General features: G+C 41.6%; 7 protein-coding genes across 7 annotated transcripts; 6 read left to right on the plus strand and 1 right to left on the minus strand.

Annotated features, from left to right (window-relative positions):
• Positions 1–217: 217 nt before the first annotated feature.
• SS1G_12389 (hypothetical protein) lies at positions 218–1,861 on the plus strand (the record flags this gene model as incomplete). The annotated part of the gene is made up of 1 exon (XM_001586355.1): positions 218–1,861. The coding sequence occupies one exon, from the start codon at positions 218–220 to the stop codon at positions 1,859–1,861; it is 1,644 nt and encodes a 547-aa protein (XP_001586405.1).
• Positions 1,862–6,517: 4,656 nt separating this feature from the next.
• Positions 6,518–10,207, plus strand: SS1G_12390 (hypothetical protein; the record flags this gene model as incomplete). Its single annotated transcript, XM_001586356.1, has 9 exons — positions 6,518–6,581; positions 6,871–6,949; positions 7,158–7,399; positions 7,467–7,802; positions 7,841–7,958; positions 8,006–8,655; positions 8,704–9,130; positions 9,728–9,780; positions 9,996–10,207. 9 exons carry the CDS (start codon positions 6,518–6,520, stop codon positions 10,205–10,207), a joined length of 2,181 nt encoding a protein of 726 aa, XP_001586406.1.
• A 303-nt stretch (positions 10,208–10,510) lies between these two features.
• SS1G_12391 (predicted protein) lies at positions 10,511–10,971 on the minus strand (the record flags this gene model as incomplete). Its single annotated transcript, XM_001586357.1, has 2 exons — positions 10,511–10,598; positions 10,925–10,971. 2 exons carry the CDS (start codon positions 10,969–10,971, stop codon positions 10,511–10,513), a joined length of 135 nt encoding a protein of 44 aa, XP_001586407.1.
• An 860-nt stretch (positions 10,972–11,831) lies between these two features.
• Positions 11,832–12,188, plus strand: SS1G_12392 (hypothetical protein; the record flags this gene model as incomplete). Its single annotated transcript, XM_001586358.1, has 1 exon — positions 11,832–12,188. One exon carries the CDS (start codon positions 11,832–11,834, stop codon positions 12,186–12,188), a length of 357 nt encoding a protein of 118 aa, XP_001586408.1.
• Positions 12,189–12,466: 278 nt separating this feature from the next.
• Positions 12,467–12,820, plus strand: SS1G_12393 (predicted protein; the record flags this gene model as incomplete). The annotated part of the gene is made up of 1 exon (XM_001586359.1): positions 12,467–12,820. One exon carries the CDS (start codon positions 12,467–12,469, stop codon positions 12,818–12,820), a length of 354 nt encoding a protein of 117 aa, XP_001586409.1.
• Positions 12,821–14,296: 1,476 nt separating this feature from the next.
• Positions 14,297–15,931, plus strand: SS1G_12394 (predicted protein; the record flags this gene model as incomplete). The annotated part of the gene is made up of 2 exons (XM_001586360.1): positions 14,297–15,171; positions 15,301–15,931. The coding sequence occupies 2 exons, from the start codon at positions 14,297–14,299 to the stop codon at positions 15,929–15,931; spliced, it is 1,506 nt and encodes a 501-aa protein (XP_001586410.1).
• Positions 15,932–17,649: 1,718 nt separating this feature from the next.
• Positions 17,650–18,190, plus strand: SS1G_12395 (predicted protein; the record flags this gene model as incomplete). Its single annotated transcript, XM_001586361.1, has 3 exons — positions 17,650–17,727; positions 17,802–17,847; positions 18,150–18,190. The coding sequence occupies 3 exons, from the start codon at positions 17,650–17,652 to the stop codon at positions 18,188–18,190; spliced, it is 165 nt and encodes a 54-aa protein (XP_001586411.1).
• Positions 18,191–18,786: the final 596 nt, after the last annotated feature.

The following is an 18,786-nucleotide window of genomic DNA, read 5'->3' on the forward strand; positions in this document are numbered from 1 at the left end:
GAATAGATGTAGAAGGATAGATAGATAAGTAAATAGTGAGGAAAAGTGGGAAGAAAGGGAAGAAGGGTGAGATTGGTTATATAGATGAAGGATGAAGGATGAAGAGTGTTTATGTTATAACGTGGTTTATCATCGAGTGGCCCATATCATCGAGTGGCCCACTTTCACCTCAATTTACACCTGTCTCTTTCAACACGCGTTTTATCAACAACCTATAATGAATTCGAATAATCAAGAAGCTCGTATACTCCTTGCTATCGAAGTTATTCATAAAGATAAAAAATTAAGCATTCGAAAGGCTGCTATGCTCTATAATATTCCTCGTACGACTCTTCGACATAGAATGGAAGGTTTACCTCTTCGTACAGAAACTCGAGCGAATCGTCATAAGATTACAGAATTAGAAGAAGAGGTGATTGTTCAATATATACTCGATATGGATTTAAGAGGATTTCCACCTAAACTAAAGAATGTGGAAGATATGGCGAATGATATTCTCGAATCGAGGGGTGCGAAACGCGTTGGGAAGCTCTGGGCGCATCGATTCGTAAAGCGTCGAATCGAATTAAAGACGCGTTTTAGTCGTGTTTATGACTTTCAAAGAGCTCTCTGTGAGGATCCTAAGCTTCTTGAAGAGTGGTTTCGACTAGTTGCGAATATGCGAGCGAAATACGGCATTTTGGACGGAGATTTCTACAATTTCGACGAAACAGGCTTTATGATGGGGATTATATGTGCAGCAATGGTAGTAACTAGTGCTGAACGAAATGGCAGAAGCAAGACAGTACAGCCAGGCAATCGAGAATGGGCTACAGCAATAATATGCGGAAATGGAGAGGGTGAAACTATTCCCCCATTTCTAGTAGTTCAAGGACAAGTTCATCTCTCCAATTGGTACACCGAAACGAATCTTCCTACGGAATGGGCTATTAAACCTACATCTAATGGGTGGACGAATAATGAGACGGGTTTAGAATGGTTGAAACACTTCGACAAGCATACTAAGAATCGAAGAAAGGGCAAATATCGAATGTTGGTACTGGATGGGCATGAAAGCCACGAATCAGTAGCTTTTCAAGCATACTGCAAAGAGAACGATATTATATGTTTACGTTTACCACCGCATTCAAGTCATTTAACTCAACCACTTGATGTTGGCTGTTTTAGCAATCTAAAACGTTCATATGGTGGTCAAATTGATGGATTTATCAAGGCACATATCAATCATATTTCGAAGGTTGAATTCTTTATAGCTTTTAAAGCTGCATACGAGGAATCAATCACTTCTCAGAATATGAAATCAGGATTCCGAGGAACAGATTTAATCCCATTTAATCCTGAAGCTGTACTCTCGAAATTAGATATTCGAATTCGCACACCTACCCCCCCCTCTTTCGACCTAGATCAATGGATCTCTCAAACCCCTCGCAACCCAACTGAAGCTCTTTCTCAATCAACATTAGTTAAATCTCGAATAACTCGTCATCAAGCAAGCTCTCCTACACCTATATTCGAGACTGTACTAGCTCTAGCTAAGGGTACAGAGAGATTAGCTCATGAAAACACACTTTTAAATACAGAGATTCGTACACTTCGGACAGCAAATGAAGCATTAAGCAAGCGTCGACGCGCGAAAAAAACCCAATTACGTCAAGGAGGAGTGCTCACTGGACAAGAGGCTCTTGATATATTATCTCAGCAAGAGGTTGATATTCAGATTCAACGCGATGAGCGTCAAAAAGGGGGGAATTCTAATGGGGAAGCATCTTCTAATCGATGTTGTAGTAAATGCGGAAAGACAGGACATAATGCAAGAACCTGTCAAAATAATGTAATAGATCCTAGATTATTAGATTCTTAATAGTTTCAATCAATTGATTCAATTGTTGTTGAATAATATGGGTTTGAAAGTGTAAATTGAGGTGAAAGTGGGCCACTCGATGATATGGGCCACTCGATGATAAACCACGTTATGTTATTTTTGTTTTGTTGTTGTTTTGAAAAATAAGAAGGCAAGGATAAAGAAAGAGGGAAAGAGAAGGGAAATAGAAGGATGAGAATAAAGATGAATTGAGAGTGTTGAAGGAATTTTGTATAGGGAAATTGGAAGGTTTTTTAGGTGATTTTGGGGATTGGGGTTTGGGATTGGGGTTCGGGTATTGGGTTTAGGATTTAGGGTTTGAGAGAGGGTAAGGAAGGGTATATAGAGGTAGTGGTAGTGGTAGTGGTAGTGGTAGTGGTAGTGGTAGTGGTAGTGGTAGAGTTGATTTTAGTTTTATGTTTGAAGAAGATAATGATTGTAGAGTTTGATGTAAATTTTATATGAAGGTTTTGAAGGTACAGTGTGTATGTGTGGCGGGGTTGGGGAGGGGGAAGGAGATTTTGGGGTATAGTGTTTTATGTAGGTACTTGGGATTTGGGTATTTGGGATTTGGGTGCTGGATTGGGTGGGATGGAGGGGAGATATGATGGGAAATGAGGTGAGGTGAGATATAATGGTTTAAGGTGAAGATCTAGGGATTTGGGATGAGATTTAGTGGGTGTATGATGTGTGGATATATGTATGGGGGTTTCAGGGAAAGAATGTCAAAGGGGCCACAAAGAGCTAGGCTAGCTTTATTACCCTTTCAGCTAGGTATAAAAGCTATAGCTTACTCCTTCTACTCCTTCCTCTTTCCTACAACTTCATTTGTCATTATCCTTCGTGGGTATCGCTCTTCTTCTACCCTCCATCCCTTTTGCTTTATTTTGTAGGTGAAAGCGTATGCAGCATTACAGATTACTCTTTATTTAGTAAAAGAGTAAACCAAATTCGTGGATTAGATTTTGTTATTTTCAAAGTTTAGATTAGAGATGGGAATATATAGAGAGGGAAAGAAAATAGAGGGGGATAGAGGAGAGCTGAAAAGATGGATTGATGATAGGGATATAAAATAATTATAGAGATAAATATTCTCGATCTACTAAATGGGGAGGAGATTCTGTTTATGAGCAAAGCAGGTCTGAGATATGTTTCTTATAAAATGAGGGGATTAGTGTTACGACGGCGTAACATAACCCGCATCAGGTAACCAATTAGTTAGCAGGATCATGTGACAAGTGTCACCTGATCCGAAAGCCGACCGACTCCCTGAGAATCGATCGGCCCTTCAAGAGTCGATCGACTTTCAGAACACGAAGGTCTATATAATCAAGATGGATTTTCTTTGTATAGAGCTTCGTGCTCAAGATCAATCATTTAGTACACTCTACTATTAGTTACGAATTGCATCATTGCCATTACTCTAAGTCCCTGCTTGACGCCTAGTTATAAACCACCTCGAGAGCCTAGAGCACTTCCACGTGATCTAGACGGCAAACCTCGTAACACTATATCCGGTGATCTATAAGATTGTATTTATTTTCAATGAGCAGAGTTATTTAATTAAGTCTTATTATTTCTTATACCCTTACAACTATGTGTATATTCTTGCTCCAGCCGTCTCACTAGCGTTTAGATTATAAGAAAGGAAGATTTCGGGGGTTGAAAACATTAGCTAGGTGTGTAGAAAAATTATCGGTGGTTAGGAGAGATTCGATTTTAAAGGAGATATTGTATGTGGTAATATGAATCTTCACCTAAGTTGAGTGATTATGAGTATAATATGCTAAATGACTCGGATGATTAGACTAGATTCTAGTTACTAGAAGGTTTGGAAACTTCGACTAGTGGAGGAGAGATTTAGGTAGGACATAAGGGAGGTCAAGGGGGAAGTTATGAGGTCGTATACTAAGATAGAAGAGGTACCAGTGGATGAAATAAAGGCAGAGAAAGTGCAGGCGAGACAAGCTGGAGTATAGCGCGCTAAGAAGAGATTGAATGGCTCGATAATAGATATAAATGATTTTAGCATAGGGATAGAATACTATTAAAGTAATATCGACAGCGTAAGTAGACGAGGGAAATAAGATTACAGTGGGTGTTCGAACACTAGTCATCTAAGAAAAGAGAGTGTGAGCTTGTTAGGATCTCATGATCAGAATGCGTACGAATTTTGACGCTTGGTATGACTTGTACAGCTTTTGTTGGATTGAGTCGTTCTTCAACTGCACATAGGAAACACTGGGATTAGTAAGGAAATGCATTGAGTAAGAAAAAAAGGTGATTTGGGAGGAGAGAAGAGCCTTCAATGCTCTACCAATACTTGGTAAAGGAAAAGATAAGCAGGTAATAATTATTGACTTTGAAGATAATACTAGATTTTGAAATGGAAATGGTTGTTTGACCTTGAGATCGAAAACGAGATATCGTTCCTTTCAAAAGAAATGTAGAAGAAGATGGATGATGGATGAAAGTCCCCGCGCCCTTCCCAATCCATTACGAATGATAGCAAGAGAAGTTTGCCCTACGAATCTAGCAAACTGATGACTACCATATGGAGAATTGTTTCTTTACCAAAAGCAATGAGGTGTGACCACTTTGAAAGTAAATTCCAGAGACCGCGTATTTTCTTAACATTTGGACGTATAAATAGAATGTAACAGTCGCCATTGACAAGTGACCAATCTTCTTGAGGTCACCCACGAAGTATACAAGGCTCTCTGCATCTGGGATCTTACAAGCAGTATCACCAATTGCGTCTCAAATGGGGCGGTCCCTAGTTCGTTGTCTTGGATCAAAAATAGTCGGCAGTAATCTTGAATCCTTCCGAAAAGGTAGGAAATTGATGCTTGGATATCACGGTGGTATTCAAAGCAAAGAGAAATGAACATACTCTTCTTTAAATTCTTTTTTTATCAGTAAAAAGTCAGAGAATGTACTGCGTCATCCTACAGTCTGCAGTGAACCCAGGAGGAAGATACGGAGTATCTACATGTTTTTCCCTTTGATGCCCGGATCTTCACAATTACATCCAGAAATGTGACGAATGAATTTTAAAGAACCTAAAGGGGACCGAAGACATAATGCGACCAGCTGGGCATTCGCATTTCCTGACTGTTATTACAGGATGGTGTTGGTGATAGGAGCCTCGGTGGTTTACTTGACAGCACTTGAAAAAAACTAAATTCTAATCAGAATGTTTGGCCTAGACAGTTATCAAAATGGAAAAGTTTAAAAGGGTCATGAAGGATCTTGATCCATGAGGGTAATTTCGGAAATCTGGATTGTCCATGCTTGTTAATTAGAAGCATGAGCAGCCGTATCTTCTGTTTTTATATCAAGTGAATCGCAATTGCGGTATAACCCATCGTTGAAATCTAGGAATGATCTAATATCCTCAGTGCATCTGCGTCACCATCAATCCTTGAGATTATAGCAAAGTATTATTTGTCTGGGGATCCGTGGCTGAAGCGTATTGCGTCTGCCAAAGAATTTCAAATTAATCTCGATCTCGGGTATGCAGGGCCGTCAGTGTGATCAATTAATGACGTTTTCTGCTCCTGGGAGAGATTATCGGGCTCTTTATTCTGCTAGGATGGAACTAAATAATTATTGCTGCATAACCAAGACTTGGTTTTCCACATCATTTCGACGAGTGATCATACGATGCCTCAGATTTGTTTGTAATAAGAATTGCCTTCAATCGAAGAAAGACCTGGGTTCATTATGCGGGAGTATCATGAGGAAAGTTGTAGTGTTGTAATGGTGAAGAAGTTCAGTTCTCCAGTGATATCTATAACTGTAGGCTCTGTATCCAAAGAAGATGCGGTGGTAGTTCCGGATGTTTTATGATCTAATTGCACTTATTGGCAATGTATCGAAGTTGAAGTCTTACAAAATCTCTTCAAGATTGCTTGCCATTAATGATATTTATTGTGTTTTTGAGAAATTTTTGACAAAAAGAAGGAAAAGCTGCGCAGATCCACATATTTGAGTATTTACAATCGCAAATTTCAACCACGCCTTTTCCTGCATAAAATGGCTGCTTTTTGTCTAGCAATCTTCTGATATGCCTTGGAGCCACGATTTCCCGGTGCCGTGTTGGTCACAGAAGCTATAGGTAATAGTAGAGGGTATCTGAGAATCGAGCTCCGAAATTGTCTAAATTTCAGCCACTAACCTCACTAAAGCCAGGCGTTGGCGCAGAAATAGTAAAGTGTTCGAAAACCCGGAAGGACTAATTCGTAAATACACCCAGATGAAAAACTTCTCATTGAGACGTTAGACGGAATAGCTTAATCTCCATCGAGAATTAGGGACCACGCTATAGTGTGTGACACACCTCATCACAGTGAGTCTTGAATGGATTTCTATAGGAAACGGTGGACTATTAAGCCAATTATGATAGAATTGTAGAAATTGAGAAACTAATATCTGCGCCCTGAAAATGTTCCAGCCTCATTAGAACTGGAACATAGAGCAAAATTGGTGAGATACTTTGAAATATCAAGCCAAGGCGACTGTCGCAATAAATCCACCAGGAGATCCAAGCCCTATATGTATATTGAGACGGGAATTTTATCCTGCATCAAGTGTTGAGAAAGGCAAACGGGTGAAGATACATTTGTACAGCCCAAAAGAAGTGGTGTTACAATAATGGCTGCGAAGAAAATGCTACTTTCATCGATATTTCTGACAGGTAATAAGCTGGGAGATGTTGGTGAGCAGATTTGACTGGCTTTTGTGTTTTTTTGTAGGACTTGAGTAGTTCTAAGGAAGGCGGCAGTCTCCTTCTTTCTTGCCCGCTATGGACCTAGCCATTGCAGCCTATTGCCACGTTGACAGAGCTGAAGATATCGTGAGGTTGTGCTTTGATTACATCGAAGTTTGATAGGACTATTTGTTGGATCAACAGTGGATGCATATATTTGATGTAAGCTTGTGAATCTGGCTGGGCCATCTCAACCGACCCCTGCTCGGGCTTACCCCTTCATCAAAAAAAAGTCTAGGCCAAACCTTGTCTAGTACTACTGCGGGGAATCATCGTGAATACTTCGTACCTGCCAAAAATGCTTCCTTCGTATTACCGTACAAATAAAAATATCCAAGCATTCATAGAATATGCGGATTTATTACCTACCGTTGATTGCACAACCTAATCAGAATCGTGTGTTGGAATAATGCTGTTTCAGCAATGCGGTCTCGTACAGGATGGTAACTAGTTTCCCATCACTTTATATCGTCCGTATCAGACATTCCAGTGGCCAATAGGCTAATCTTCTTTTACTATTACCAGTCAAACATGTCGACAACGGAAACTAAAATGCGATGAAATTAAGCCAAGCTGTGGACAATGTCTCAAGGCCTCACGACAATGCGTACCTAGTGATGGAGTAGTATTTCGACATCAGCAGAATGCTTCTATGAATGGTGGTGAATGTGTTATTCCTGGTGAAACGAGTGGCCGGTTGGGAGCATTCTACGCATATCGGAATACATTCGACGAGAGTAGCGTTTGGGTTGATGTGCCGAAGAAGGGTGCGTTATCTGTAGATGATATTAGATCGCAAGATGAAGGGTTTGGAGCTGACAAGACAACTTACAGTAACCTTCTTCAATGTCATCGATCCATATAACATGGAAGCAAGTCCTGAACCCGAACAAACCATACACTCCGCTCTTCCCACCACTGGCGTTGTGGACAAAACCGGCGACGGCGTTTATCATTACCCGTCATTTGAGAAAGCCCCAGGCTTAGAAGCTCTTTCGACTGCTGCCACTACCAACATAGAATACATGCGCCATTTGTCGGTGCCTGTGCAATCACCAAGAGGCATTAACACTCCGCAGCACTCGGTCAACAACCTCGACTTTATATTGAATCCTACTGGACCGGAAGGCCGTTTGAGTATGGAGATGATTGCTTCCTCTTGTTCAAAGAGTAATTTGCTAAAACCTCCCCCTTAGATTCACCCGTAGTCGACCCATCATCGAGATCACTCTCCAAGACGAATACCTTCATCAATGATGTCGATAGTGTCAGAGAGCATGAAGTTGCATTTCTATTGAGACATTTCGGGGAAACCACTGGACAATGGTGAGCAAGGACTATACCAAAGCTGAGGATACAATTAACCCTATTAGGATGGATTTATTCGACCTCGGATGTTACTTCGCACATCATGTACCTGTTCTCGCCGTATCGAACCCTTTGCTTAAATATTCAGTATGCGCATATGCTGCCAAACAACTTTCGCGAGTGGGAGGGAGGAAGGCCATTGTGGGTGGTATAGTAAGTGCCCAAGCACTTATGGAGCTCTACCCAAATTCGGATAAGGTTGACTGGGTTTACATTGCTGCAAAATACTATGACAGAGCAATTTCACTCTTGGTGGAAGAACTTTCTAAAACGGGTAGAAATGATATTCCAATTACACCCGCAATCGACGATCACTTTACTCCTCCAGGAAATACAGACTCACCGCGAAGCATCCCGTCCCAAGCAAGTAGCAAGCGACGCCGTTTGTCGAAGCCGGTACAGCGTGACGCTGACGAGACCATTGCTGCCGCTGCTATACTTTGTGTTTATGAATTCCTTGATAACGCTTTACATGCTTGGTCTCGCCATCTCAGCGGAACCAAGTCCTTGTTCGACCTAGCTGAAAGGGAAGGGATGATGCCTTTAGATTCACCTTCACCTAGTACCCCTGGGTCATTATCATTTAGAACAAAGCCATCAGTAGCTAGAAGAGCTACTTTTTGGAACTTTGCTCGCCAGGACTTTCTGGCAGCCTGTTAGTATTCGTATTACCCTATTCTTGACCAATCTAACGGTAAAATAGTCATCAACGAAGTGCAAACGCGGCTCAATACAGAAGATTGGGATCTTTGGCGTGCAGCCGGACTTCTAATAGATGATCAAGGTTTTGTTATTCCAAGCAACAAGGAAAGCTCATATCCCGGGCTGCAAATGTCTATGCGAGAAGATATGATTTCAAACGCTTTAATCTGGCTCATGTCGAAAATCGTGAATTTTATTGCTACAGGGGATTCCATCGACAACGTCTACCCCCAAGATAGAGCCAGTCCCACTGCTGTTTTTGGTATTAATCAAATGACTCTACTTGAAAGATGGCACGAACTAGCACACGAGCTAGAAGTTTGGTACCAAGGTCTGCCGGATACCTTCAACCCATGTGCTCGTCTACCCAAAATTACGGACGGCAGTCTGCCGCAAGACTCACCCAGAGCTACATTTCCCGAAATATGGTATAGTATTCCCATGTGCGGCTCAACAATGCAGTCGTATCATTTCACGAGGATACTTCTTCTTATCAACAAACCTCACGAATCGACAACAAAAAGAACAACCGTTTCGAATAGGCTTCATTCCTATCGATCGATTGAGATGGAAGTTCGCCATCATAGCCATGAGATATGCGGTATCGCTCTGGGAAGGCCGGAAGGTTCAGTGAGGATTCACCAAGTGCAACCGCTATTCATCGCAGGACAATGCTTAACGGAAACAAGAGAGCGAAAAGTAATACTTGATTTGTTGAAGGATATCGAGATTGACCTAGGCTGGGCGACTGATTATCGTGTCAAACAGTTGATAAAAGATTGGAACTGGCATGAAAATTTGAAGTGAATCCTGATGAGCTATTCAAAAGGATTACTGGACAAATTTTGTCGCATTCTTGTCGCGCATCAGAAGAGTATCAATTGTCTTCAAGATATCGCTGACGGTTCATCTGCAAAGAGGATAAATGCACGCCAGTCTTTTCGGATCGAATTTAAGATTCTTGAGAAGCAACGAAGAAGAAGCTAGGGACCGTCAAACTAGTACTATTGGTTGAGATCGTATAGCAAGATCTCCGGTATTCCGGACTATAAAACCGAACTCAAAATTTCCAAGGATGGTTTAATTTCTTCAGGGTGATTTGATTTAATCGACCCGAGAATCAGGATCCTTTCATGGTTGGATTGGAGTGTGTACTGTTGGGTACCCTGGCTATAGGTTGCCTCTAATATTCCCGTCATGATTCTCGAAACAACTTCTATGTTCTATGGCGGTCAGCTGCATATACGATTTAGGCTACTTTATCTTAGAACAATGCTTATAAACAAACCCAAGGCCCAATGGCCAAAGATCTTAGTAGTCAGGTCTTACCAGAACTTTTGACTTTCGTCAGATATCCACCAAAGAAAGATGGCTATTTCTATCAATTTTTAACTGGGCCCCTATCTCATCTTTTACAATCCCTGATTGTGCCTGTGAGAAGTTGCCACTGGGGGACCATGCATAGTGGTGACAGAATCAGATGTACTCTTTTGGCCTCACGATGAAATTCATTATTGCCCTGACAGCCGAAACGGCTTGCGATACCCTCTGCCTGGGACTCATCACCAAAATTTACGGCTGGGTTACCACCGTCTCCAGGATAGTTGCTATTGCATCCGAAACCCAGAAAATCGGAATCAACTCACGCCACATCGATCTTACGAAACTTCAAGATCAGGTCGACCAAATCATATCAGATCTAAACACCTCCGAGAATACCTGCCCACTTCTCTGAGGTCGCATGGAGGAATGGTTGCCGGACATTGATTGGGGTGGCGGCAATGGCAGCGATGGTGCATCCGATAATATTATGAGACACGAAGAAATGGATTGGCAACTAGAACGGGAGATTTTCGTAAAGCGATATGTATGGAGCTCACATTCTCTAGTTTTTGACTGGACTGGGGGAGATTTTCAAATTAGTATGCCTAAAAGTGGCCTGAAGAGTCTTGTTGCGGTGGAATCACGATTGAAAAAGTAGTTTCGAGTGGAAGTGTGGATGTGATGTGATGTGACAAATCAGAGGAACGACATTGCTATCGAAATAGGCAAGTTGGAGATCCGCTGGGCACGAGCGCTCTACATTTCGGCTTTTCATTTGACCTACAACAGATTTTTGTTTCAAATGACATGAATATCGCGCTGGAGCACTCTATGGTGGTTTTCAACGAGTGCCTTCATTCTTGAACCCAACTGGAGCCAGCTTCAGCAATTTTTCTCACCTCTTTACGAGAGGCTTTTTCTTTACATCCATACTCATTTCGCCCATGACATTCTCTGAACCTTGCCACCTTTCATTCAATATTTCACGTCTTCATTAAACACTATATACTCCACTAGCATTGCATGCACCGGCTAACATGAGAACTTTTAAACCCGTTAAGATTTTAATGCCTTTTGCAGCGGTAATTTTCTCAATAGCGGTAATATTGTTTCCCCTCGGCTTTAGCTTGTTAACTAGACGTTGCAAGAGTTTCAATCGATACATCTTATGAATATTTTCCCTCTCAATTCTTTAGCTGGTTTGTGATATCTCTGATACCAACACATAATGCAGCACCTCCTTGCCCGCGTCAATACTGACTCATATTTCAAATCGAGTTTTTATCTTGGATGAAACATGGTGTGAAGGTCCCTACTGACTCATTCTGTTTTGAGTAACTAGAAACTTTTATCCCCTAACCTCCATGGCACAATGATTTGGTTGAAACATTCACATGTACAATTTGCTACGATTGACACTGTATCATTTCGTTTCCTTAGCTTGACACTGTGATTACAGCTTGCGTGGCTAATTCACTAAGTGGTGTAGCGCACGTTACACCAAAGTAATTTCTGCATATACATCACAAATAGAGATGGGCGCTCTATATAAAGCAGGGCTAGATTATAATAAAGTATAACGTGGTTTATCAGCGAGTCGCCACTTTTTCAATATCTTTTATCATTCAATTTCAAGACGCGATATTTCAAAGAATTATTATGGAAATACAATCAAAAGAGGCCAGAATAATCTTAGCTATTGAAGCTATTCAAAAATCAAAAAATCTTACAGTTGGAAAGGCTGCGAAAATCTACAAAGTCCCTCGAACTACATTACGAGATAGAATAGACGGTCGAATTCACAGAATGGAAACTCGAGCAAATAATCTTAATTTGACTGAAAAAGAGGAAGAGGTGCTTATTCAGTATATTATCGATATGGATGAAAGAGGATTTGCACCTAAATTAAGTGGTGTAGAAGATATGGCGAATTATATTCTCGAATTAAGAGGTGCGAAGAGAGTTGGAAAGCTCTGGGCTCATCGATTCGTAAAGCGTTGTACAAAATTAAAGACGTGTTTTAGTCGTGTTTATGACTTTCAAAGAGCTCTCTGCGAAGATCCCAAGCTTATTGAAGAGTGGTTTGGATTGGTATCGAATATGCAGGCGAAATATGGTATTATTGGGTTTCTTGAGACCAGAAAGAGCATCAGATTGAATTGATTGATTCTCTAGCTAAGCAGTTAAGCAGCGAGTATATATTCAAAAAAATGAAGGAATGAGGTTAGGTATTCAGCCTTCGGAATTAAAGTGCTTTGAAATCAAAATATTGAAAGCAAGCAAACAGTATACCAAAAAGGAAAGAATGAATTAAAAGTTGAGTTTTGTTTGCTCCTTATATGCATCATGCAATATATATGCATATGCTGCCAAGATCCCAGGAGGTCAACAAAGGGAAAAGGATTGCTTTGATTGATGATGTCATTAGTTCTGGGACTACTATGCGTGCTATTTTGGAATTTCTGAATGGGAAGGAGGTTGATGATGAAGCGGTGAGGAATAAGAGGTTGGATGGGGTGAGAGATGGAACAATGGGAGATGGTGTGAAGGATAAAGGAGAAGTGACGAATGGAGAGGTGGCAAATAAGAAGATGACAGACGACCTAACGCATGAGGAAGTCAAACATGAAAAGAAGAGGGGTGGGATGGGCCTAAATGTTGTTTTTGTGGAGGTGGCAATGCTACAGGGGGATAAGTATAAGAAGATATTGAGTGAGGAAGTGGTTAGAATGGTGATGGGCGCCGTGGCGAGTCCTTTATTGAAAGCGGTTGAAGGAGGTTGGATTCCTAGGTGAGATTCGGAGTGTCATTACACTTTAGTTTGTGCTAAGAAGTTGGGTTACTCTTGCATACTAAGAAAGGTGGAAGATTGGGCTGACGAAATGTCTCTGAATGTCTACCACTTGAAGATATGGACGATCTGATTGCATAGGCTAACTCTATGGAATATCTAATCTGTTGATGATACATAGCTGGTTCTTGTTTTTGTTGAGCATTTTTGTTACCAACTTTCTTTCCCGCCAATCACTTAGGGGTGTAGCTGACGTTAGGTGAGTTTTCTGTATGTCTCATTACCCCATTAGTAGTGAAACAATTTTTGGGGGAATTTGTTGCATTTTCTCCATATTGTAATCTTACAGGATATCATTAAGCCTACATCTTGCTAGTCTGGCCGGTGGGTCTAAAGATCTGAAAATAACTTTTGCAAAATATTTAGAGCATATTTCGAAATACAAACTATTTCTTCGTAACTACTTTCGCACATTGTTACACTAGTGGTGTTGCAAAACATTTGAAGATCAGGAGGTTTAAGATCGTTTCTGCAGTGCTAGGTTATAAAAGCTGCAGTTTTCATATCATCTCAACTGAATGCTAGATAGCTCTCAAAAACTTTCCTCTTCTGTACTTAGTTGCTGATGATTTGCCTAATAAATAGTGATGCGTCGAAAAGCGGTAAAGATTGGTTTTATGTGCATTCGCTTAACCGAAAACTGATCTAAGGTCCATGGGGTTGGGACCACTAGACAGATAAGGTTATTTTTGGCCCAGCCAAAACTGCAGGTTTATGCATCTCAGATCGACAAAAATTGGGTTCGTATCACAAGACAACGCAATAGCACAGCAATCCAGCTACACAATGGAAAGTTCTGCCAAAAAACTACCCCTCATTTTCTAAAGATCGGCTAGATCCGATAGTAAGCGGCTGTCTGTATAATTTGATCTGAAGCCCAGCCAGCCTCTGTGCACTGCTTTGAGATCGATGCAAGATCGAGACAAGGATAAGGTTATCAGCTTAAGTAATGCTGCGAGGAAAGACCAAATGGCTTCGTCACTTATTACAACTCCATGGGCGAATTAGAGTCGCAAATCGGATTTTGATGACATACTTTCGAACAAAATTCTGCATGCTGGGCACTAGGGAGTATGTACTGAGTGCAAACCTTTCAGTTTAAGGAATAGCAGACCACAAAATTAAATTTTCCTCGATCTTGAGTGTCCGTTGCGCAAGCATTTGAATCTTGCTGAGTTGCGTCTGTTATGTAAATTCCCAAGCAAAACGGAAGGTTGGCCTCCATGCAGTTAGATATACATAAACTTGATACAAAGGAGGAAATATAAAGAGCAAGAGAATCCCCAGCATCAAGTCATCACAGCTCGAACAAGAAAAGCAATATCAAGCGTTTAAACAAATATCATTCCTGAATACAATTTTGTCGTCGCATTTCAAACTCTACTTCTAAACATTAGCTACTTAACATCAATCAATCATCATGGGCAAATCCAAGTTGACAACCCATGAAGAGCGAGTCGCTGCGTTGCGAGCTCGACTTTCCGGAAATGCTCCGACCAGAACAAGCAGAAGCAGGGTCAACCTGCCATCTAATCCAATGCTTACTGCAACACTTCATGCTGCAGCACGCAGTGCCCAAGGGATGGAACTATCTCCTTTAGAAGAACGTTTAGTCAACGCATTTAAAATCTATGCAACTGACGAAGAAGTTGCCGAATATGGTCAAATCTACACAGAGATGAAAACAAAAACTCGCTCCCTCAATGGCCACAGTGGTGCTTTGAGAGGAATTCCTTTAAACATCGATGACAGCACACCGTACATGGAAGTGGACATGGTCAAAGATGCGCAAAACAATCAAGAAGAAATTCTTGCAAGGCCTGAAAACAAGATTTTGGATATTACAACTGCTGGTGCTATTGATGAAGATGGTTGTGTGGATAACAAGGAGTATTCGACTGCTCTGCTTGAAGCTAGCAGTGGTATTACAATTATTGTTGGTCCTGACCAACCCGGGCCATCGGCCGATCAAATTGGTCCCGTAGCATCAATTAAATACTTGGATGGGTCTACAAGTACGCCCGCAGCTACTAACAATACCGAACAGGCGTCAACAATTAATGCAGAGGCTTCTTCATATCGACTCCAATTTCAACGTTTTAAATGTCATCGAAAACAGGACGACTCCATGTTTGGACCAAAGAATGAGATATATTGGGCTGTGGCAGCAGGAGCTGATGGTCATGATAAAAACTCATTCAAGACTAGCGAATACGGAAGTATCGAAACTGGGACTGTGAGAAGCATGGGAGGGTTAGATTATTGGACCGGATCTGTCCAAGAACACTTTGCCGGGTACATTGAATGTTGGGAGGCTGATGACAGCGACGACAATTCTCTTTACAATAAAATGGTTCAGGGACTAAGAAATGTCGCACAATTTGCCATTGATGCCGCAGTTTAAGCTACCGAGGCCGGTGATAGTGGATCAGGAGCCTGGGGATCGGGTGGGGGCGACACAGGAAAGGGTGCAGCAATTTTGGCTTTAGTTGCAATTTGTACTGCTCTTGTGGCGGAGCTGCTCGCATTCTTTAGAAACGATGATGATTTCGTTTTCCGACGCGAGATTGCTTTTACGAAGTCAGGACTTGATGCATGGACTCAAAAGCCAAACAAAGAACTTTCTTTTATGTTTGACGGCGAGAGTGAGGGCAAGCATGAGTTATGGATTAGCTGTAACAAAATTCCACGTCCTGATGGTTCTTTGCGAGCCCTTCTTTGGACCAAGGGAAGCGGCTGGAGAAGCGTAACTGCACCTACGGGCAACAGCCCTCATGGGATGACTATGGCAGATCATCATGGTGAATTGGTGGGAATCTTCCGCAAAACCGATAATACCATGTTATGGACGAAATGGTTGAAGTCAGCAGGAAGGTGGACGGCTCCTCTTACAATTAGTAACGGGGCTAGGACTACGCATAGACCAACTCTGTGCACATTCAATGATAGGTTATGGTGTATGTATCGAGCGCCTTCTGGTAATATACATGTGATGTCGACAGATAACCTGTTGACCTCCTGGGATCTTGGCAGCATATGCATATATATTGCATGATGCATATAAGGAGCAAACAAAACTCAACTTTTAATTCATTCTTTCCTTTTTGGTATACTGTTTGCTTGCTTTCAATATTTTGATTTCAAAGCACTTTAATTCCGAAGGCTGAATACCTAACCTCATTCCTTCATTTTTTTGAATATATACTCGCTGCTTAACTGCTTAGCTAGAGAATCAATCAATTCAATCTGATGCTCTTTCTGGTCTCAAGAAACCCAACATAACCTCTCGAGCTGGACATCACCAATCAACGCCGCAGGTGGAGGCCTCACGAGCGATGGACCATCTATATGTGGATACAACGGCAAACTATATTCTGTCTTTCGAGGCAACAACAATCGAACCTATTGGATGGACTCGAGTAATGGAAGCTCTTGGTCTGGTTACACGCAGTTTTCTGGCAATGCCACGATTGGCTCGCCAGCACTATGCGTGCACAATGGTATACCCCATGTTTCAATCCTCGACATAAACACAAAATAATATGTTTCTTGGTTCGATAATGGTAGTTGGTCCTCCTTTCACAACAACACGGGGTCTGTTATAAAATCGGGTCCTGCAACAGTCTCGCTGGACGATACTCTAGTCTCTATGTCTCAAGGACCAAACTATCATGTCACTGGTATAGACCGTCCCAATGGAAAGAATCCATCGGAATATCATTTCACGAGTCACTATTCCGCTGGAGATATGGGCATGTGCAAGTTTGAAGACCAGGTTTGGTGTGTTTTTGGACTGGCCGTGCTTTGAGATGAAGCTAGAACACAGAATATGAATGATCAATTAGTCGTGTCAGGAAAGCTCTTTTTAAAGTCTACTACGCGTTTATTTTGATTTGGTTTGATTTTATCGGGTTTAGTTTCCTGTCTTCTTTGGAAAATAAAACACAGCTGTTCGGATAGCTGAAAGGTATTAACGAGTCCATCATTCTATAGTTACACGTCATACTGTATGGTTTCTCTAATATATTTTTTTTATTCTTGTTGCAGTATAATACTTGAAATATGACTCAAGTGCTGTGAATATTGACTAGTGTTTCCAAGAGTGTACAATGTGAGTTTCCCCTGCCAAAAGATCCATGATTAGATACTCTGTCATATTTCGATGCTAGTAATGCCTAATGTACTCGATAAACAAGTTCCACGTCATTAAAAATAAAACAAACAAAACAATTTATTTCAAAGAATATTTTATGATCTCAGTGTTGCCCCTCCACTCCCCCACCAACCCACCCGGCTGCATACGAGTTTAGTGGCCCTCACATTAGGCAATGTGGGTGCACAAGCCGGCCGTCCGTTTTCAACATCTATGAGAATCGCGCTCCTACTTCTCGATTTTATCCTTTTGAATTCCTTTCAACTCTTCCTCGTGTAATTATTCGGACTAGCCGTGTGCTGTAAGCTTCTTCCCATGCCGATCCACTTCATATTTCCCCTTCCAATGGCATCGCCGTAGCTGGAAAACCTCGACGGCATTGCCCATTTCAAAATACAAGTCTCTATTGATCACTCGGAACTCGATGCTCTTGATTGTTAAGATGACTTATCAAGTTACTCGCATTCTGCTAGCTGAGATACGGGGAATACAGTAGTTCAGCTTCCTAACCTCACCAGCGCAAAATCGCGATCACTACAACAATCGCTTCGATGAACCTAACTACAGCACTCTTCTCTAAAGGCCAGTTTTCTTTCCCTACGATTTGGTCAATCGCAAAAATGCTTTTTGATAGTGTAGGCTCTTTGTTATTGCCTAATTATATTACAGGTAGTTTATATGTCGAGGGAAGGATTGTAGTAAGTCCCTGTATTGTGAATTAATGAAATTTAAGGTAGAATATTGGAATTGAGCTAATTTTCGATGAGAAAAGCCGATCTCTACCACAAACTGCAATCTTTTCACTGAAAAATTATTCAGTATGCTAGTAGCTCGAGGAATAAATTGCTTTAGGACGGTCATAAATATCTACAAGAAAGCAGAGTGGATAACTATCACCTAGAGCCGCACAATCTCATCCCTACAAAGGGAGTTTTCTCCGGTGTAATTTGCACGTTGGGTGGCGCGGGAAATGTGCTTGCTCTGCAGGGTATCACCGATGATCAAGAAATAATGCTGAAATCAGTCAATCATGATTATGCAGAGTAGGGATAATGTCTATAAGATGGGCGCATTCTACATTTAGAATGCAAGGCTAACGATGTTAGCCCAGCGACTTTAGGGTCACGTTTTGCGCCATCGAGGATGGAGCAGGTTGGATAGGATAACAAGGTGGAATCAAATTGTTCAAAGGATTAATGCCCTTAGGAGAAGTATGTGAAGTATACGACGCTGGGGAATAGGAGCTTGGTCCGGGCTAAAGGCAGCCTTGAAATCCCCAGGAATACATATAGCAGACAGATTTATTATCTGCTTAAACAAAGCATCGGTTGCCACCGGACTCTTACATCCTACTGTTGGTTCCAGCCAGGCAATCTTTGCCGAATTCAGGAGACTGGCAAACACTTGGATAGACATGAAAAAAACCTCCTAAACCCAGGCGGGTAAAGTAGAAATCTGGTGGTACTCTAGGCATTGCAAGATCCCAGGAAATGAAGAGGCTGATAAGCTAGCCGGCGAAGCATCGAACACCTTCCAACCCGACCATCCTCTAGCTACTCCAGCCGGATACATCTTGAACAATCGGAACCCCAAAGCCAAAATCGATCACTGCCTAGAAACTGCAGAAGACGCTAAAGAGCTAATCAGGTGGATGGGAATTACTCGTTTCCATGAGGACAAATGCCCCGCGAATCTACTGCCGGATAATGAAAGGCAGTGCAGAACAGAGTGACTCCGTGAGCAATAGTCTAGTAGTT

This window comes from Sclerotinia sclerotiorum, genomic scaffold (assembly GCF_000146945.2).
Source record: "Sclerotinia sclerotiorum 1980 UF-70 scaffold_21 genomic scaffold, whole genome shotgun sequence".
NCBI classification, from domain to species: Eukaryota; Fungi; Ascomycota; class Leotiomycetes; order Helotiales; family Sclerotiniaceae; genus Sclerotinia; species Sclerotinia sclerotiorum.